General features: G+C 42.2%; 1 protein-coding gene across 1 annotated transcript; it reads left to right on the top strand.

The window, feature by feature from the left end:
* Positions 1-1,176: 1,176 nt before the first annotated feature.
* tes (testis derived transcript (3 LIM domains)) lies at positions 1,177-12,369 on the top strand. The gene is made up of 7 exons (XM_067493493.1): positions 1,177-1,342; positions 4,864-4,949; positions 6,731-7,229; positions 7,828-8,424; positions 9,779-9,994; positions 10,146-10,304; positions 11,026-12,369. The coding sequence occupies exons 1-7, from the start codon at positions 1,316-1,318 to the stop codon at positions 11,215-11,217; spliced, it is 1,776 nt and encodes a 591-aa protein (XP_067349594.1). The 5' UTR covers positions 1,177-1,315; the 3' UTR covers positions 11,218-12,369.
* Positions 12,370-22,173: the final 9,804 nt, after the last annotated feature.

Genomic DNA, 22,173 nt, shown 5'->3' on the forward strand with positions numbered 1-22,173 from the left:
CAGAGGTGCATGCCAGAGGGAATAGGTCTGACTTCACAGTGAGGCGCTGTAGCTGACAGAAAAGTGCACACACTCATCAAAGCCTGGTGTCTGACAGATGACACCCTCTGAACGGTGACGCTGTCAGGGTTTCCTTTGAAAAGGCCGGTCACAGAGGAAGCTACTAACCGCCATAGTTTCCTGCCACTGAGGCAACACTTCATGTGCTTGATGGGCGTTTCACAAACCACAAAACAGCGACTCCTTTCAAAAACCAAACACAGAAAAACTGTGTTTTGTGGTTGTATCCGTGTGTGTTTTAGGATTTCAGTGTGTAGCAGGGGATATTCTGCTTTTTGATGTTGTATGTTTTCGTTTGTATCATATTGACACATTTCCTATCTTTAACATGTCATTCTTAAAAATGACTAAAAACATCAAGATTAAGACAGTAACAAGTAAACTCTTTGTAAGAAAAAGCAGGAAATGTACAATCAGATCTACAGCAGGTTGAAGCTACTATAACATCCTTTGTTATGACAGGAACACGCCCCGCTTGTCTCTGATTGGTTTTTCTACGCTGTAGTGGCCTCTTTATCTTTTCCTATTGGTCGAGCTGGGAATCTATCAAGGCGGAAGTGCCCCTCTTTTTCGTCAATGAAAAGTGTTCGGGACCTCCAGAGTGAAAGTGGAGTTAAGTCGAAAAGAAGTCGCGATGTTTTCCGGAAGTAAAGCATTTGCTTTCACAATAAAAGGTAAACATACTGCAACAAAATATTTCCTCCATATTATCACTACAACCGAGTTTATGAATATGAAACCCATATTTCAAAATTGTGTGCTGAAACGTTGTTCATGTTATTTGGGGGATCAAACTGGCAGTTGTTTCTGGCTTTCACCTGTTTTGCAACACTTTAATTTATATACATGTAGTTTAAATTAAAAATATATATATATTAGTTTTTTGGCACTGTAACAAAGTCTTGTTCTACTTCAGCTTTAGTCTTCCAGTGGATCGAACTTGTGCAGCGTGTTTTTTCGGATCTCACTTGACAACCTAATTAATTCCGATGAGATGAGTTGGTTGGCAGAGTTTGAGAACCGTTTTATTCTGAAATCATTAACCGGAAACAGCCGGTTCCGGTGCACTCTACCCTCACAGGGAGCAGGACTTTTTTTTTTTTTTTTTTTTTTTTTTTTTGTGTTGCAAAAAGCAGAGAGAACCGGCTCGTGTTTCCTCTCCGTGCTCCGTTCTCTGTGGCTTTTTACTTTTTGACAGCGGTGTCAGGGGGAAACTCGATTTTCGCTTCGTCCGGACCGACGCGACACGACAAAAATGGAGATAGAGAAGGAAGTGAAGAAGGTAAGTTTTCCTTTTCCGTGGAAGAGTCGGACTGACCCGGGAACGCCCTGGAAAGGTGTAGGTGGCGAGAAAAGTCCCCGCAAAAAAACCCAAATCGTTTCCAAAGTGTTTTGTAGTCACTTTTGCTTCTCCGTTGTCTCGTTTATATTATTGAAATCAAATAAAAATGGGAATTGCAATATTTTTCCCCCCTTCAATCCAGATGAATTAAATATAATTTCTGCATTAACACACGTCACTTGGTTTTAAAAGACAAACTTGGACTGTTGTTTCTTTAGGTCACTTCCCTTTGAGTTTCTCATCTTTCTCATCTCATCCCAGCAAAAGCGTTTGAAAGTTAAAACAATTAACCACATGTTTTTTTTTTTTTAAACGATGATTCTTTAGTAGTCTATGCAACACAGTTGTAAAAATGTACTAATTAACGTAAGAGGAAATGTTTCTGTTTGAATTACACAGCTGGAGATGTAGAAATACTCTCATCAGTACTTCTAAAGGATTCAGCTGTAATATATTTATTGAATTCGACCTCATAAGGGTGAAGCAACTGTTATCTACTGTGACTTTAACCGGTGTTTTCTGATGGGCATCACGTTAAAGAATACCTAAATTGTTATTTGGTGCAGGATATTCAGTGGACTTTTTGTTTCTCTTTATTTTATATTTATTTATTTTTTTGTCATGAACAGTCACAGTTGTGGTGTTGGAAAATTGCTTTTTAAAATCCCTGTAAAGTTTGCATAGGCCAAAGTTGGACACAGCTGAGTCTGGAACCTGCAGGAAATGCATGTAAGTTGGAGTGAAACAGCGAATTGGTTGTCGAAAAGTTTCTTTTACTGGCCCAGGAGAATCTTTACCGAGGCCGTTTGCACTGCAGGCGTTGTTAGTAATCTGTGCTGTCGACACACTGATCTCTAAATCCTGGGAGCTGCAGGTAGCTGGGTGCCACAGAGGACAGGGACATGGATAAGTGTGAAGTGATGCTGCTGCATCAAGCAGCCAATAGGCTGCAACCTAAGTTTGTCATCACTTTGGCTGTTGTCAACCAACACGATTTAACCAAAACTGCCAAATGTTTCCTTACATGCAGCTAAAATTACAGTTACACTCGACCTCAAACATACTGTCTTCCAAAGTGAAGTAAATTACAGCGAACAGTTATGTGTTGGGGGGCATCTTCCTGCAGCGGGTACAGATCTATTTTCTGTTGGATTGTGGGATGTGTCAGCTCCATTAAGGCACATTTACAGTATATTTACTTTAAGCTGTTAAAGTGGGTCTGAGCAGCTGCATGACCCAGACGGCTCCAGTCTGACATCTGCTTTAAATCCCTGGAGGAGATAAGTCTGCTGCAGCTGCTAGAGGCTGCAGAGTGAGAAGCTGCTTTGATAGGTGTGAAACAGTAATTGCCCCCCTTTTTTTCTTTTATTTAAAAAAAAAAAACAAAAAAAAAAAGCATTAAGCTCTCACAGTCCTCCAACAAGACAGCTCAGGTAATAAGTTGTGACTTTGGGCACACAGTGCTGGGAAATCATAATCACTGCAAGTTGTTTAAATTGAGGTTCTTTCTGGTGGTCTTTCTCTGAGTAAGTTTCCCGTTGAAGCTGCCATATAGGCGAAAATTGCACCGCTGTGTGAGTGAACTAATCCCACTCAGATTTCTGTTTACTCAAATGCATTAGAGATTTTTTTGATGCATACTGGAAAACAGTCAAGCCACTGACATATTAGATATAGCAAATATCAAAAAGCTAAGCAGTCTCCAGAACAGCAGCAAGGAGGCTGAACGAAGGCTGTTACTTAGATATGTGACACGGTCACCCCACCCAGATTGTTCAGAAGAAGAAGGAAGTTTGGTTAGAGGAGCCTGTGTAATATTAAAGTATTGTAAAATGAAACCAAGCCGCTACAGTGAAAGGCAGAAAAGTGCTTCTTAAATTTTGTATACGAAGTTCTAATGCACCCAGTTTCATTTAGCTCTGTGTGTTTTGGATTCTTCTGGATGTTTTAGGGACTAGGTTCTGTGTGAGAAGGTGATGAGCTGAAACTACAGTGACTAGCTGCCACTGGCCTGAAGCTCAGCTCAGGCCTGTTATTGACTCATCGTGACCATGAGTCATCTGTGTCGAACAAAGTGTTATCACCAAAATTAATCACCTTGCAGGCTTGGTCACACACACACACACACACACACACACACACACACACACACACACACACACACACACACACACACACACACACACACACTATGTCTGACGTAAATATTTGGACTTCTCAAGTAGTCACCCTCTACCTTGTTTTGCCTAAAATCCTGTCAATTTTCCATTTTGCTGCACTACAGATGTTCTGATGATACAGATGTTTTCCATACTACTGAACCACGACCACAGTAGCTTTTATGCCGCTGACCAAAACATTTTGTTACAAGAATCTAAAGCTGACTAGAATAGAGACTGTGAAGCTGAAAATGAGGAATATAACCTCACTAGTTCACCTTGCTAAAAGAGAATCATCTATCATCAGCTATGATGTAAAGAAATTGAAACACAGTCTCTATACTGCAGCACAATTCAACGGCATCGTCAATTGCAGCCTCCAGTATTATCACATTATTAAATGCTCATTATCGCAAAACATTTTAAGCTTTATGAAAGCAGAATTTTACTGTAGGAATTTTGTTTTGGACTTACTGGCAACCTACCTGACAAACTGACTGTAGTGATTTTTAGCACCATGTTTAAGAATGTTAATTTCTTTCAATGTGCTTCCATCTTTAGATGAATAGACAAGCACGTTTATTTCTATAGCATGTCTTTTATATATTCCTAACCTAAACCCAGCATAACATGTTAAAAGAGACAGCCAACAGAATTATTTTGGGGAATAAAACTAATAAAAACAAAGAAACATTGCAAAGATTTACTGAATAAAAGTAATTGTTTTTCTATTGCTTTTTATTTTCCAGACCAGTTTGAAAATCTTTCTTATTATTATGGCTGCCTACATAGGTCCTACCACTTTTATTATCATTATCATAAATCATAGTGCGAAACAACGTCATCTTGTGCTCTTCAGTGGGTCCCAGGTGAGTAAAATCTAACAACTCTGGATGTGATGAAAGCTGAAATATTGGCATCTCGCCTCAGCCGTTAATAACGGCTGTCATCGTTCGCATTCCTGAGTAGCGGGTGTCTCTTGACAATGGGGGTGCCTGCGGGTTCCCACGAGACTTTCAGCATCACCGAATAGACCACCGTATATGGTCAAAAGCTGTGGAGATGAGCATTGTTTGGCACTGAAGGATGTGAAAAGGATGCAGCGGATGTTAAGGAGAGTCCTCAGCCAGATATGATGATATTCTTCTGGCATTTCAGTAAAGCAGCTAGACATGTGCAAAGTGAAAGCAACATGATGTCATGTTAAAGTCATTCAAAGTCAGTCATTTCTTTTCTGTGTGTCGAGAGCCAAAAGGAGCCTCTGAAAGCACTCGTAATCTCCCCCTTTTGCTCTGTTAACAGATGACTCTCGGCCACGAGTTTGGCGCAGGAGCGGCGTGTTTGAAATGCAAGGACAAGTGTGAAGGCTTCGAACTGCACTTCTGGAGGTGCGTATACAGAGAAACTGATTTCACAGCGGATGTCCAGCTTCAATCCTCGGACATTCTGTGTCTGGTTGAGTCGAATTTCAGTCACCATTAACTCAAACGTTTCTCTTCAGCAAAGCACTGAACCCTCAGCTAAAGATATTTAGCAACTCTGTGTGAATTTTCATGTATTGTCCAGCCTTCCACCAATAATGAAAGTAAAAAAAAAAAAAAAAAAATCATGGACCCAGGCTGCTTTCATGGCAGCAGGCGACATTGGCCTAATAGCTGCATGCTGTTACTGAATACAGCTGCCCTCCACGTTTGTCTTTGAGCACAGCGTCCCCCGTCCCTTTGGAAATATTAGAACAGCGTGAGTCCACAGAATGTGACTTGAGATCTGATTGCTACTGAGGTCTGGAGCTGAAGCCCTAATTTAACAAATTAACCGCAACTATTTCCACCAGTGACTCATTAATTACTGTTCTGTCTGGACAATTATGCACACTTGGCTAGTCGTCCTGAAGACAAAACCAGGTGTCCTCATGGCCGACACGGCACCAGCACAAAGCCCTTAATCGTCTCACACTCAGTCAGGAATGTTGTAATAGTTACAGACAGTGGCCTAAGTTAACATGATCCCAATAGTGATCTGCAGTGTTTGACTTTATCTTGCGCGTATTCTTTGCACATATAAAATGTCATTTTAATGAAAGAATTAGTCTTCAGTTTTCAGTTAGTGGAGAATGAATAAAGTTGGGTCCTTCAACTTGAGAAATGTCTTACAGGCACTTCATGCATCCAGGTGTTTTCCCCCATTTTTTTTTTTTTTTACCAAAGATGAAATGATCAGTCTTTCCAAAGTGGTTATATCACTATTGTAGTACATATATGGAGCCTGACGTCTTGCATCACTGATGCTTGTTTCCATTGCTCTTACTTTACCTCATCACACTTGTGTTCTTGGAGACGCTGAAGCATGCCTACCAATCATAAATGACATTAGTTACTCTACAAATATGAAGCAAGTTGTGTTGAGGCATGTGAAGATGTTTGCATTACCCACTGAGCTTTTACCTCTACTTGCTTCTTTTTTTAGTTGGTTTCATTTTTTGTTAGTTTTCTTATTTGTTTTAACCATTTAAACTTTGAACTTCATTGTGTATGAAATGTGCCGCTAAACTTGCCTTTTTTTTTTTTTTTTTTTTTTGAACTCCAGCCAAATACACCGACAGGCCAACAAAAAGTCACCACCTGGATTTAACTTAGAAGATAGCTTCCATTGCATAATTACTGCCGTGATTAATATGGCCCAGCTGGCAACAAGTTATTCACCCCTAACTGATGACTACCTGAACTTTCCATTATCAGGTTGTTTTCCTTCCCTGATGGCAGGGGCACATTTCAAAAAGATGATCTCGAATGGTCCAGGGAGCATGAGACATCATTTTCACACAAGCATTTCCCGCCTTAACCCAATTAGGAATCTTTAGAATTTGCTGGAGAAGACTTGCAGTGCAGTGGTCTGACTCTCCAATCATCAATACGAGATCTTGGTGAAAATCTAATTCAACTCTGGACAGAAATGAAAAGACAGAAATAAGTGGTGGCTTTGCATGAGCTCATTTATTTTATCTTTTTTATTTATCTGGGCAGTTTATTAATTACTTCACAAGAATTCACATACTAAAGCACAAGACTATTTACACTATACGTACAATCAGAGCATCATTTCCTCTGTCATTCTCAAAAAACATAAGTATACTAGAATAATCCAACCTGTCTTCTCTTTTTCACTGTAGAAAAATCTGCAGAAACTGTAAATGTGGCCTCCAAGAGCACGATGTGTCCATGGATTCAGAGGAGAATAAAAAGGTAGGCAAACTGTTCGAGGACACTAAATACACCGGCCTCATCGCCAAGCTGAAGAGAGATGGCATCCCCGGCTACCAGGGCAACATGGAGACCATCACTTTACCGAGCTTGGCCACTGCTCACGTAGTTCCACCCAGTGTGTCGTCCACGGCGATTCCCCCATCTGCCACAGCTGGTTCTGTGCAGCCTGCTTCACCCTCTGCAGGTTCAGCACCTACCAGAGGCCAGACTCAGAGCCAGGCCCAGCCTCAGCCTCAGTCTCACCCTCAGCCTCAGTCTGTACCAGCCACTGTCACGGCTGTCAGGGCTAACAAAGTGCCAGTTGCTGTCAGTACCACATCAGCTAATGTGGTGTCAGTCCCCAAAGAGGTGCCAATGAAGTCCGTCACCTATGAGTGGGCACCACCAGTAGCCAATAGGTATCTGGTAAGTGTTCAAACAATCACTGACGATGATTTAGATCATTATTTATGTCATTCATTAATAAAATGCAAACCATTCACTTTTTCCAGTTTTGTGCATGTGATGAATTGTTTTGCCAGTTTTACCTTATTGAACACATATGTTTAAGTTTTAGACAATTGTTCAGAACAAAACTTTTGAACTTAAAAGTTTTCTTTTTACTTTACACTACACATATATTTATATCCTGGTAACTTGTATCTACACTTTTTTGCATTTTCCTCCGGCAGAACTGTGAACTCACAATTTCTGTTAAATCCACACATGTAACTTAAGGTTTTTAGGTAGGTAGGTCAGGTATCTTCATATGGCATTTTTAGAAACACGTACTGTATGATCAAAAAGTGGATGTGCAAAGCACTGAGACTTTTCCTTTTGAAGGAAATGGCCAAACGTCTCCATCGCTTTTTGTTTAGTCTGGTACTGGATCTGTAGGACCCATGTTTTACTTGTTTTCCTTCAGTCACTTTCTGATTGGTCCCTATTATCACTGTCCTCCACACAGTTCTCTTTATCTCATCTGAGCTAAACAGTTTCTTCTCCATTTTCTTCTGACTTCCAGGCAGCACGTTACATTGAGTTGCTCCCACCAGAGAAGCGTCCAGTCACCGGTTCAGAGGGAGCTGCTTACAGACGGCAGCAGATGGCCCGGCAGCTGCCTGAGCACGATCAGGACCCCTCCAAGTGCCATGAGCTGAGCCCTGCCGAGGTCAAGCAAATGCAGCAGTTCGTCCGCAAGTACAAGGATGAGGCCCTGGGAGTTGGAGATGTTATGCTGCCTGAAGAGATGGCTCTGGTTCGTGCCGGTGGGCAGGGTGGTGCCAGTGGTGTTGGGGCTGGAGTTTCACCCGGTACAGGAGGGACAGGGTATGGACCTGGGGTTGGTGCTGGGTCCAGTGCTGGTGCTGGAGGGGCTGGGCTTAGACCAGGAGTTGGAGTTGCTGGGGCTGGAGCTGGTTCTGTTCCGATGGCTACGGCTGGAGTCGGTGCTGATATTGGTCCTGGATCGGGCAGCAGTGGAGCTACTGGACCACTTTCAGGCCCTGGTACTGGTCCGTCCGCTGGTATCGGGGGTGTTGGAGGAGCCATGGGTACTGCTTCCACTGCTGGAGCCATGGGCCTCCCTGGAGCTCCTCAAGCTGGACTCCCACAGAACTTTGTAAGACATTTATATTCACTTATGAATCAGAATTTTTTTATCACAGGGATACATTTAATAGATAATTTAAAGAACTTATTAAAATTGTGTGGTCTTTTGCTAATTTAATTTTATGATTTTTATTTCTTTTTACTTTTAAAGGAGTGAAGAAAATGATTCCTGCTTTAATTACAAACATATTTCCTAGCAGGGTGGAACAGCTAAAGTGTACTTTCCCTCAAGTGGCCTAACAATCGCTCAGGCTCCTGTAACAGCAGACAGCAAGTGGTTCCCCTCTGGTTTCACTGTACTTCAGCGTAGGCAGAATATAAGAGGTTCTTTGTTGGACTTGGATATTACAGCATCTTAGTCATGATGACTGTTGCTGTTGTTGCAGCAGGCAACAGTATTGTGGTATTACTCCTAAAGAGGACACTAGATGGAGCTGTTACTCCAACTGTGACTCCACCATCTCTCTGAATGATGTACGATGATTTAATTATAGCTCACAGTAGGTCATGAGTCACAGCTAAAGCTTTGTTGTATTTAAGATCTCATCGTCACAGTGTGCAGTTAGTTATTTCGTGCTGTGTTGGGTCTTATCCCTGATTTTTATTTCTATGTCTCATGTTTTCTGATATTAAAAAGAAATACACTTGTGGTTATGTCGAAGTAGCCGCAGTGATAATATAAGTTATCAAGCATCAAAAAAAGCGTTTTTGTTCGCTGTAGTTTTGCTGTGTTTTCTCCACGTTCCTGTCTTCTCTCAATGCATTTTACAAACTTCTTGTTATTTCGTCTTTTACTGTTTCTTAATTCTTATTGTCGCTCTCTCGGCTTCATCCTCCCTCTTAATTCCACTTTTGGCCAAACTTCTCCACCGCCTCCGTTCTCTGCTGTTCAAAGACTGCTGTGATCTAAGGCAAAAAGGCTCCAATGTTTTTGTATGAAATGGCCATTTTGTCTGGTCAAAGGAGGCACCACTTGACTTTGAAAGGACCCAAAGACCAGGATATTGCCCTTTGTGTAAACCTACTGAAAATTCTTTGTTCTCACAAAAGTGGATGAAAGATATGTTTTTGGAACAGGATGCAGCTGAGGGCACTCATCTATACCTGTGACAACATATTGTCCCCTTGAGCTCTGGAAACTTACTGAGAGCATTTTTCATTTTTGGACAAATAAATGATTGATTCAAAAACTCTTAGATTATTAGATAATAAATGGGGGCCTGGTGGCTGAGTGGTGGAGCATAGGGCTGGGATACAAACTAGGCTATTATAAATTCAAAAGCAACAAAACTGAAATGGAAGGACAGGAAATCACAAGTCCACTGTGATGCCAACCACCTCTTCTTCTTCTCTCTCTCTCCAAGTCTTGCCATCACTGCCACCAGCCAATGCGTCTGGGTGAACCGGCCGTCTATGCCGAGCGGGCCGGCTACGACAAATTGTGGCATCCGGCGTGCTTCGTGTGCGTCACCTGTAACGAACTTCTGGTGGACATGATTTACTTCTGGAAGAAAGGCAAGTTGTTCTGCGGTCGCCACTACGGAGACAGCGAGAAGCCGCGATGTGGAGGCTGCGACGAGGTGAGAGGGGATTCGATACTTTTATTGTGGCCTTGTTGCAACAAATTGATTTCATCTAATTTGTGATTGCACAAATCTTCCGCGTGATTGGTGACAGTGTTTCTCCATATCTGCATTTGGTTGCACCGTTTGATGCCCGTTCTATTCACAGCTGATCTTCAGTAACGAGTACACTCAGGCCGAGGGCCAGAACTGGCATTTGAAGCACTTCTGCTGTTTTGACTGTGACTGCATACTTGCCGGGGAGACGTATGTCATGGAGAATGAAAAGCCTGTCTGCAAGCCCTGCTACATGAAGAACTACGCTGTGGTGAGGCCGATGCTCTTTCTTTGAGCTTCTGCTTTTTTCCATTATTATTTTAATAGTTGAAATTGTTTTGCTTGGTGAACGATTCTATTCAAAGCAGAGTTAAGATTAGTGAATGCGCACATTCCTCGCTAAAGCTTAAAACCCTACTAAAAATAAATATTATTCCATAACTACTTTTAAATAAAATGTTATAAGTGTTAGATATTAAATACAAATGATATTAGATATAAATCTTAGACCCTCAGGGCACGACAGGTCACATGGTTTGGCTTAAAAGTGCCTCGCACAGGTTTAACAACAGACCTTAGAGTAAAACTGACACAAGAGAACCACTGTAAGTGAACTGTGACCACCCGTAGCCAAGAATGTGAAGCACTCAGCATGTGTTTATGTGGTTTATCCAACGTAATCCCCTAGAAAGCCACTGTTTTTATGTAACGTCATAGTTGCCTTCACTTGAAAAGGTAGGGAGTCTACTGTGCTACCAAGTTAGCCGATGAACACTTTGATTTAACGGTTTCTATCGTTTTTTTTTTTTTTTATGTGTTTAACTTGTATGTGTTTTTAACTTTTAGATTTCAAAACCAGTCAAACACATTTGCAAATTTCTCCTGTGTTGTAGTGAAGAGTTTCATTAACAATATGAAAACGATTGGTAGAAACATCCAGACAAACAAAAACCACGTGACATTATTATTATTATTTTCCTCCCTCATCCCAGAAATGCTCAGCCTGCCAGGCCGTGGTGGAGCCCGAGGCCCAGCGGGTTTCCTACGGCGAGCACCACTGGCACGCCGAGCCGCAGTGCTTCAAGTGCTCCGGCTGCTCCAAGTGCCTGATGGGCCAGCGATTCATGGCAGTGCAGGGCTTCCTCTTTTGCTCCGTGGAGTGCAGGAAGAAAACCATGGCTTAGGCGGCCATGACAACAGCCTCCAGCTTCTCCACAACCACTTTTGAAACCAGGACGGGTTCAGCTAAGACTGGAACCAGAGGAGGGAAGAAAAAAAAAACCCGGTGCAGCTGCTGTTGTAGTAACACAAAGTACAGTGCCTGACACCACTAATATAGAGATGTACACTGCCTAAGCTCTTAATTCTTTTCCGTCTGTGAAAGACAACAGTATTAATTAATCTTTCTCAAACAGAATCACTCCCTAACGTCTACTGTCCGTCTCTTCCTCTGAATTGAAAGCAAGCAATCATCCTTTTTACTGATGAGATTAGTTTTGTAATGGCCAAAAGTCAAACCTGTATTTGTTGATTAGTATTGGTGCTGTTCAAATGGGGGCAGCAGTGTCTCAGTGGGTGGAGTGGGCGCCTCTTGCTTCCCGACCACGTGTCGAAGTGTCCCTGGGCAGGACACCGAACCCCCTACAGCCCATCCTCATCCCCAGCCGTCCAGTGCTGGTCCCAAGCCCGGTAGAAATCGGGGAGGGTTCTGTCAGGAAGGGCATCCGGTGTAAAAAGTGTTTCTAATGCGGCACCTTGTGTATTATTGGTGATAAGTGCACAAAGGTGTAGGTGGCTGCCAGGAATTCAGTTTGCATTAGCTTTTATTTAATGAACAAAAACACTGTATTCAAACACTGTATTAGTTCGATTCAAAACGGCAAAACTGTATTTTCAGGAAATGCTGTGGAATTCATTAAAAACGTGGCCAGTGAAGTCTCAACATAACTGTAATCTTCACAAACATCCTGCTACTGTATGAGATGAAATTCGATTTTCGATTCAGTGCTTAATGGGACTTAAGTTAATAAATAATTACTATTAAAACATGGATCTAGTGTAAAAGAGTGGAAGAAGCTGAACAAATGTCAACTCCCCCTGCAATTACTGTAATTTGCCGGAGAAGTCAACACGTGGACGTTACTTCGTTTTCAACTTACCCACGCTGCCCCGTGATGAATGTAAACATGGCACTTGGCCACCGCACCAAAAATTTGATGAATTGAGGAAAAGTTCTGTAAATTGTTTGACACAAAGCCGTGTTTCGGGGGTAAATCTTTGTGTTTTTTGTGTCACGTGTTCCCTCTGGTATGGATTAAACAGCACTTTAAAGCTTGTGTGTGAGTGTGTGTTGTGTTTTGTTTTTTTTTTTTTTTTTTAACTTTTACTTCTATTGACTTTTACACTAGTTTTCAGGCCCAGTGTGGATCGAGCAGAAACTCCTGTTGCATTCGACGTCCTTTGACTCCCGTAGGACCTAGGTTGCCCTCTCTTACATATCAGATGAGAACCTTGTAGCAGCTCAGCCAGGATGGAAAAACCACCTCTGAGGGGCTTGTGCTTTCATTCACTAAGTGGAAGCCGCACAACTGAAGGAAGCGCCGTCTCTGACGGCCTCCATTGTCCTCAATGGCAGTTAGCCCAAAGCTGTGCTGCCGTTTCCCGTCTTTCAACCACAATCCTACCAGATACCTGATGTGACCAAGTTGCCCGTCCAGCTTCAGGAAAAACCCAGTTTATAACCCCTCTGCATCAGAAATTCCTAACGTCACCTCTTTGAACTCACAGGGTTGCTCTAGGAACAAAAGCATTATCTCATCTCTCCTGTACATGGAACACAGTGAGGTGAGATCTTGTGTTAAAATTGTGTGTCTGTTTGAATTTGCGTGCGACTTGATCATTTGCATTCTCCTGCAGTTTAACGCGGGAATTTGCATTGTGAATTATTTAGCTCTAAACTTTGCATCGCATTTACTTGGAAGTTGCTGTGACTCCATCGCTCATGACCATCCCCGTACTTTTGCTTTCTGTGTGTGGTGTGGAACTCATTACTGCTCGCTGATTGAGAAATGGCTCTGAGACGTCGAAGTGATGAGTGGTTTCTCATCGAGGCCAAATGAAGAGGAATGTTTCAGATTGTGCAGTGGGAGCTGGATGACGCTCATGTGCATCACGCTATTGACAGGCCTGGATAATAGACGAGCGATGTCACTCGCCTTCCTCCCCGTCAGAGTGTCACCACAATAAATGTTGTATGGTAAACATGGAGGATTCCACTTTACTACATATATGAAAGAACTGATAACTTTTTGGTGCAGAGAGAGGGAGAGAGAACCACCATGTGGCTGTGGTAGTATGACTTCACCACATCCTTAATATCTTTCAAAATAGGCATCACCAAATATTCATCCATTATATTTAACCAATTGTCCGGTTGAGGGTTGTGGGGGACTGGAATCTATCCCAGCTGTCATTGGGCGAGAGGTGAGGTCCACCCTGCACAGGTCTCCAGTCCGTCTCAGGGCTGACACATAGAGACACACAGACAGACAGTCATTCACACTCACATTCAACTGTACGGGCAATTTAGATTCACCGATTAATCTAACGCGCATGTCTTTGGACTGTGGAAGGAAACACACACAAGCACAGGGAGAACGTGCACAACTGCACACAGAAAGGCCACAGGAGGCCCAGGATTTTCATCACTAACCACTCCACCACCACTGCCTCACCAAATATACTATATTAAGTCCTTTGCTATTGCAAATCGTGCATCCTTGAAAATGTGTGTTTCCTTTCTAGTGTCTAACACTCTTGAATGCATTTCCACAGAGACGTACTGTACTTGCATCAAAATGCACCTACGATATTGCAGGTGTGGCAACATAATGACATGGAGACAGTTTACTGGGGTTGTTGCCTAAACATATTGCAATCTGTAGCGATGAAATGTGTGTGTCATAAATCCTAATCAGAGCTTGTACTCTGAGAGAAATGAGGGCAGCATCCACACACACACACACACACACACTGTATCCAGTGTGTAAACAGTGAGTCAGAGTCACACAAAGATAAGGATCAAGATGAGATTTTGTGTTATTTGGGATTTTGACTTGTCTTTTTCCACAGCCTTAAGCCAGAGTATGTCGGTGTGGAGACACCACAGAAAGCAGAAGGCTTTTTTTGATTTTTTATTTTTTTTATGGATTCAAGCTTGGATTGCAACACAATCAGCCCACTGTTCATCACCAGTTTCATCATTTCGTTGGGGCACAAACCTTTTTAAAATATAATCTTGCTCTGTCTTTTGTCGTGTAACAAATACGCAGGTTGTATTTAAGACTCTTAAATTCAATGTAGATCTCTTGATCACAAGCTTGTGTGTCCGGGGGTAGTTCTTGAATCTGGATGCAACAGCACATTTCTAAAGCATGTTTTAACGAATTAATGAATGATAAGGACGACGGCCATGAATGAAATTAATGAAATGTCTGTGAAGATCATTAGAAAAGGGCAAAAACAAAAAGTCTCACCAAGGCCTTGGAATGCAAGACACACGCACTCATTTTTTCCACGGTGGCTTTTTTGATAGCATGGGGTTGAAAAGGTTTATGATAAAACAAAATCTCCTGTGGTAAAAGAAGAGAACAACCAGTATTATGGCTTTTAAAGTTGGTAAAGTTGCTTTCAATTTATATAAAATAATGTGTCATCACCTAGAGGCAAAAACAAAAGAAACCAAGCCATAATGAGACTTTGCTCAACAATAAAATGAGGGTTTAGACAATTACAGTTTCCCCCAAAGTTCAGACTGTGTTCAAAATAACCTTCTACTCACTATACAGTTCACCGTAAAGTGTGTGCACTTTTTTGTAGCAGTGTGCGAACGTTGAGTGTGTAAATTTATATCCACTACACAGTGCACTCAAAACCGACACGCTGAAAACTGTTTACACTGGGAAGCAGAGAAGGAGTTTATATCTTTCCTCTTGTAAACTCACAGGTACTTGATTATTTGGTGACCTCAGCAGTTGCTTTTGGCGTCATTCCCCTAATGGCCACAAGGGTGAAAATGAGCTCATTCCACATCTGAAAACAAATAACACCGAGTGACACAAATGTGAGATATATGCTATTTCAAACCTAATTTCGGGGGGTTCGTGTGATTGAGTATCCCACCTGTCCCTTACACACAGTCTCACCCAGGGCTATAGATAGACACCTGGAGTTCATCCCGGATCAACGCTGTTAGGAAAGTATGAGAGAAACGGAGGAGCAATAACTGGGGGAGGCTCATACACAGGATATAACACCCTCCTCCATAGATTAGTGCACTTTTACACTTTCTTCTCAATAAGAAGACTTTTTTTGATCCATAAATCTGGAGCTGGTGTTGAGAAACCTGCTGTGGCTGATGTCTCTGCAGGAAAGTTTCAACATTGCGATTCATTTTTTTCTGGAATGCCATGATGGAGGAGGCCTGGTATTACAGGCTATGATTCAGCAAACAGGATCAGTCATGTTCAGTGCTACATTCAGACGCAGCATGTGCATTGGTGCCTCTGGTTGACTCTTGTCTTGAGTGGTGTCTGGCTAAGCAGAAGCTTTCACTTCTGCTGGTTTCGTTCGTACCTGATAGATACCTGTTGCTACATGGATCATGTCCACATTTCAGTCCAGTCCAGTGTGATGGTATGATCTGTATCTGTGTTCATCTGCTGGGCAAAATTCGGATGCAAATGGAAGCTATTCATAGTTCAGAGAGACATTATTCATACTGTATCAGATGAAGACGTGAGGTTTCAAAGGTTAAATTAGTGGTCAAGTCCCATAGGCCACAGTCACTGGGTAAGTTTTGATGTAGCCAGCAGACGTCCCTCTTTCCTCTGGACATGTGTTTTGTCCATTAGGGTTTCGCCGTTTCACTAAAGAAGCTCTTAATACATGTAGGAAGGCTTTGATGGTTTCCAAACTCCGGCCAGACAACGTGGAAGCACCTGCTGAGCAAACGTTTAACACAGCTTCATCTTCACAGATGACCAGATGACCATAACCTGTTCAGCCAAAGTCCTTTTCCTCTATGGCTGAAGGGGATTCATCCTGTGTGTGTTCTGGGAACACACACACATTTGTAGCTGATATTGTGAGTTATGTTTCTTAATGCTGCGCCTTGTTTTTTCAATTATTTGCTCGTGTTTTGTCTGTTTGCATGTGTTTTCTCGATTTTCTTCAATCTCTCTCAGGGCTGCCGTGGTCCCAGTAGAAATTTCAAACTGGGAACTCGGAAATTCAAAACTTCTGAGAACCAATGGAAAGTTATAAATGGGCTAAAGTGAGCCGGGAAAACATGGCTGACGGTGTGAGTGGTTTCACTGAATGACTATGGGAAAGAAGAAAGGTGTGTGTGAATGGTGTGGGCGTCCACCTGTTGACACACACACACACTTCATGGTGGCACCGTGTGTGGTGGGTAAGACGAAAGCTGTGTCTGTGGCTACTGATTGAATTAACAGGACAATGATGGTGGTTTGGAAATTGTACAGGTCTGGCTCTCAGCCCAAATTGCCAAACTAGCCGGGCAACACGCCGTGGCTTGAATTAAGTAAATATAATGCAGCTGAGAGGCCAGTGCATGTAACCTGCTCTATGCTCGGGTGGGGAAAGGTCATTTTCTCAAAATCCAATGAAGACTAATGGTTGGATTGGTCCTGGCATTTAGGCTGAGGAGTGGTGAGGCCAGAAAGCAGCTCAAGATGTCAATGAAGTTAGAGCCAGAGATGGTGTCACCTATTATGATGCTAAGGTCAAGTCAAAATGTCATTTACGGTACTGTGATTACTGAGTATTAATGAGAATGCGACCTTGTCCAACGAATAACACTTTTAGCTGTGTAACTGCAGCCTGTTTGTAATTGCCCTCTGGATTTTCTGTTAACATAACGAGGATATATTCATTCAATGGAAAGTTACATTTTGTGGATATGGAACCGTACATTGTTTTCCATTACAATGCAAAACAATCTTGCAGTACTTGCTTTTTTTATGTTTATGTTTAGGAACTTGTAGCAGTTGGTCAGCATTAAAGAAAAACCTAAATTTGGCAAAAAAAAAAAAAAAAAAAAAAAACTCATTGAGGATCTCAGACACAACATGTTTGTTTTAATGTTAAACCTACTGTTGTGCTAAAGTTTGTATTTTGTACTTTTGTGTGTTTAAACCTTCCCGGTCTCTGCTTGTTGCCTGCCAACTTCACAATAAGAGCCGGGTATCACTGCCGCCAGTTGTAGGTGGGTTTTCCTCTTTCCAAGCGTCGCACAGAGAGCTGGAAACCAATCCTGCAGTGATGTTGGAAATTAGTGGCACTGCTCGCCCTGCACGGTTCTGTAAATTCTGGAGCCGTACATTGTGCAAGCTTTTGTGTCTCCTAGTTACTGTTTGCAAAATGCTTTGCAACCTGTTATTCGGGGAAATTTGCTCCCGATAAATTCATTTCTAATTGTGACATTCTCAGCATATTTATCTCATCCATATGTTTTATGCTGTCAAGAACGGCCCTGTGTGCACATGTGCAAATGATAGTTCTGTGTTGTCCCGACCACTGATGTAGCGGTTACTGCCAACCTTCTCGTTACAAGTTTCCTTTTCCTGTCATTGTCAACCGCACTCGTGCTCTTTGCAATGCTGAAGGCTGGAAAAAGCTGCAGCGGAATTGTCTCAAAAGTTATCAGTGCTCCACTCTTGTAGTTGTAGCATGAAATGACATGATAACCCTCCATTAGGCATCGAGGCAGAAATGTTTCATTGTGGGGATTCATATCTCTCCTATGAAAAGCCACATGGGGTTCACCCATTTGAGCAAATGCTAAATGTCCTTGTAAAAATGTTATTGGATTCAGTATTGCATACGCATTCAGAGAACAAATAATTTTGAGGCAAGTTCTTTTTTTTTTCCCCCCCACATAACATTAATTTTGGCTCAGTCCAGGCAAACCGTTTGCTCTAAGTGAACAGCCGCTGGAAACCTATAACCCTTGTAAAGTGCAGCTTTTTAAGATATTTCCGAAGTTTCTACAATTAGTGCATTTTCAATGTGGAGCCTAGTTGGGGAACAGAGGAGTGATTGTAACGAAGAAGTTAAACTTACATTCTCTCACGAAAGAGCCAAATCCAGACAATGCTCCTAATTCACTTGTAAAGCACTTTCAGCATGCACACAATGCACTTAAGTATCTAAGAAGATGTTTACTCGAGCTACGAGCAGGAATCAAATTCAGAATTTAGACTTTTTGCAGCCTATAATAAACTAAATCTGGTCATTCTAACTGTGGGAAGTCTGCACAATAGCGTACTTATCTCTTACTGCATCATCCAGCCTGCAAGCCGAGATCTAAATTGTCCTGTGGAAATCTCACGGTCAACAACCTTCACTGACTTCACTGACCAGTCAGATATTTTTCTGGGACAACAGTTATAGTAATAGTAGTAATAATTTTATTGTTTCCTACTTATTGCAACAATAAAACCTAATAAGTTTTGCTTTGAGGCTCTAAGTCAGATTCTCAGATGATTCACTTTTATTGTGTATGTACTGAGATAGCAGGCTCACACTGTTGGACCTTGTTGGTGTCATGGACCCAACTCAACAAAGCACCACTTAGACTTGTTGACACACACACTTCATTATGGCTCTCAGCCCAAATTGCCAAACTAGCCGGGCAACACGCTGTGGCTTGAATTAGGTAAACAGGCTATGGTGACCTCTGCTCAAGCTAAAGTAGGCCAGTCCTGTGCTGGCAAGTACACAACCTTGTCTTGTCTTGTCTTGTCTTGTCTTGTCAGGTGCAACAGGAGGGGGATGGAGACATCCCTCAGCAAACACCACCACAGCCCTAAGACGGGGTCTAATTAGCTAAAGTAAGTGAAAACAGCTGTGTGGGTGAACCCTGAGTGGGGAAAAGCCTGCACAAAAACACACTTACTGCTTTTCAAGTAATTGCTAGCTACAGAACTAATGTAATCTCATTAGAAATGCACACACTGTTAAAGAGTCGAAGTACACGACCTGTCAGCTCCATTGCTCTGTCAAGCACAAATGTACATTTTTGAACAACATAGTTGGATAATACAAGAGTTACATACATAAATACTTGTCTATGTCTTTACATAAGGAGTTGTGTTTTTTTTACAGTGCTTTTTGGCATCATTAAAGAAGTGGGAGGATTCTGGATGTAAAATACCACTGTTCCACTCAATGTTCACCAAGCAAGGCCAAAGGAACAGGCTCCGTTTTCCCCGGAAATGCAGGCAGGTTTTAAAAGTGGCGAGTACCAAAGTTTTCAGGAATCATCCAGTGTATTGTGAAACCAGGCCATCAAAGTGCGCTCGTAAACCCAATCAAGTCTGAATCCCTTCTGCTTTGGAAAAATGTGAATGCAAACAGTAAGAGGAAACTTCTCATTCTAGACTTATACTCCCATACAGCTGTTTGACTTCGTGTTATCCCCACTCGTATGCCGCCCATCAACCTTTTACATCCACTCATCACGCTCCCATAACTCTCTCCATATAGTTGAAAAATAAATAAATGGCCCCTGCACTGTAGCTAGATAAAAATGCCTTCCCAGTGTTTTGGCAAGCACCGGGAGCAGCGTTTAAGAGCCTGTAAATGTCTGAGGCAGGAATGTGAGGCTGCCTTGTATGGTCTTAAACCGGACTGCTAGTTCTTTTTTTAAACGCTCGCTCACGTCTCTCTCTCTCTTTCTGTGAGGATCCAGGCTGGTTTTGGTTCACTTTTGCAGAGGGGTACAGGGGAAGGGTAGAGGAAAGGACTGTGATAATAAAGAGGGCCTTTCCCCTCAGTGCTCCCATAAAGATTTAAAGAGGTTCTTACAATCACGCCAAGTCAGCATCACATCAAAAGAATTCTTAAGTGTTTGGGTTTTTTTTTTGGTTGGATGATTGGTATCGTGTCTTTCCTGCTTGACGCAGAGCAAAACTACCTGATTACCTTCTCGCATTTCATTAGCACGCTCATAGCTTAGCGGTGCACTTTTTCAGAACCTCTCTAATTAAGAGCTAATCCAAAAATCCAGAGCTGAGCAAATTAGACCGTCTTGATTGTCACGCCAGCATTTATACAGTACCTCAAAGTTGCTTCGATGGCTTCCATTGGCACTTTTTGAAACTCCACAGCTACAGATTCTTAATTTCAGATTAAAATGAATTTCAGTGGAAATGCTTTATTGATTAGATTTGCTCGCTGAAGTGCAGTTGACTCGTGCTGGTTAACCGATCGAGCTAACGTGCTAATGCCGTGTACAGAGCAGCTACATCTCAGTGGTTAGCTGGTTAGTTAATGTAGCTCCCCAACTCTTTTACAAGTTATCATATAGTCCTGTTCCCACTGCATAGAACCAGCTCAACTTCAGTCACCTTTGGTACCAGGTGCATTGTTGTTTTTCACTGTAAATCTAGCACCGCCCGGTTGCCACGGCGACACTGATGCTGTATGCAGCTGCCGACATGCAGGGGTGACATTCTTCACATCAAGGACTTTGTCGGAGTTTGGTTTACATGATGGGATGACTGTGGATGCAGGCCAATCGGTAGCCTGCACAGTTTTCAATTCCCCTTTTAAGCATTGCCTCACCTCACTCGGAACTTCAACAAAGGTGATGCATAACTTTGCCCAGTGCAAAAGCAAAAAAAAAAAAAAAAGTCGAGTTGGTAATATGAAGTGGGAAAAGCACAATATGTCGCCAACCTTTTGTCAGAATTTGCAAATGCAAATTCACCTCTAATTTTTACCCCAGTAAGCTTTCTAAGGTCAGTTCCTGTAAATCTGTGGAACTTTTTTTGGGTACAACTGGAACAATTTCCAGACTCCCAGGGGAATCATTATGTGTTCATGTCACGACAACATTACACAACAGCACATTAGTGGATTTGTAAAATGATTCTGGGAAACACAAAATGGCCCACAGATGTATGAGCACAAAAATAACTCTTTGTTCAGTGGTAGTGGAAGACGGTGGGTTGTTGTTCACTACTTTTCAGGCTTACAGACAGTCCTCCGCAGGCTTTCAGTGTCTCTCACCTGTCTCTGTTTCGCCTGCATTCGGAAGAATCTGCTCCACAATTGCTCCCTGACAACAGTAGTAAACACCTGCACTTTGATAAAGAAGTGAATGTGCCATGAATGGAAACGGTAGTAAACATGTGTGATAACAGACCAGCAGGATTAGAGAGATGGATGATAGTGGATGTCTGCTCTGCTCTACTCTACTAAATTAGCTGATATATTCACCTACCCACGCACCACTGTAGGCACACAAACACAAACCAACTTTCTTTCCGTAACAAATGCCCTCACATGCCTCATCCGCCCTTCCACACAACAGTAAGTAGCTGCATCTGGTCCAAGACCAAACTCTGTACACTAAGGGTATTTGTAGTGTTTGAATGTGTGGGTGGTGAGGAGTGTGTGATGTTTACGGATCTGCCCAAACTGCTCTTGAGCTCTGCTCCTCCCCCGTCGGCTTTCTGTGTCTCCTCCCTTAAGGCCTGCCAGCGCCGCACACAGTCACAAAATGAGTCTCACTTTTCCTTAGTCATTGCTTGTCCCCCTTTTCTTTAAACCTTTTAAAACGGCACAACCAACGGCACACAGTGTAAATAAGCCTATATGTTCATATTGCTGCTGTTGGTGGGGTGTGCACTTCACGTTCCCCTTCTGACGCGGTGAATTGTGGCATAAGTCCGTTTTCATCAGTATTCTGCAGTGCACTGAAGTCAGTCGTCACCTTTGATGTTTTGCGGTAAGAAGTTCCAACATGGATAAGGGAGTTAAAATGAGGCCTGTGCACAGGCAAAAGTATCCAGATTTATAAAGTAGATTGATGTGTGTGGGTCTTTATAAATCGGCCCTAAAGAACGCAATCACATATTTCTGTGCCTACACCCAGTAGTAATGAATCTTTATGACATAAATCTTTCAGGGCCCCAGGTTGTATTAATCTTGTGGCCGATCATTATATATAGTCTATATATATAATGGTAGATAACCAATTAGTAAGTATTAGGGTTTGATGTAATCATTACAGATTTATTAAAAATCTAATCCGAAACCAAAACATGAAC

Source organism: Channa argus, chromosome 23 (assembly GCF_033026475.1).
Source record: "Channa argus isolate prfri chromosome 23, Channa argus male v1.0, whole genome shotgun sequence".
Taxonomy (NCBI): Eukaryota; Metazoa; Chordata; class Actinopteri; order Anabantiformes; family Channidae; genus Channa; species Channa argus.

Coding starts and splice junctions, on each gene's coding strand:
- tes (XM_067493493.1), top strand. CDS start 1,316: ATGGAGATAGAGAAGGAAGTGAAGAAG. Junction 7,230..7,827: donor CAGTAGCCAATAGGTATCTG/GTAAGTGTTCAA, acceptor TCTGACTTCCAG/GCAGCACGTTACATTGAGTT. Junction 9,995..10,145: donor GATGTGGAGGCTGCGACGAG/GTGAGAGGGGAT, acceptor TTCTATTCACAG/CTGATCTTCAGTAACGAGTA.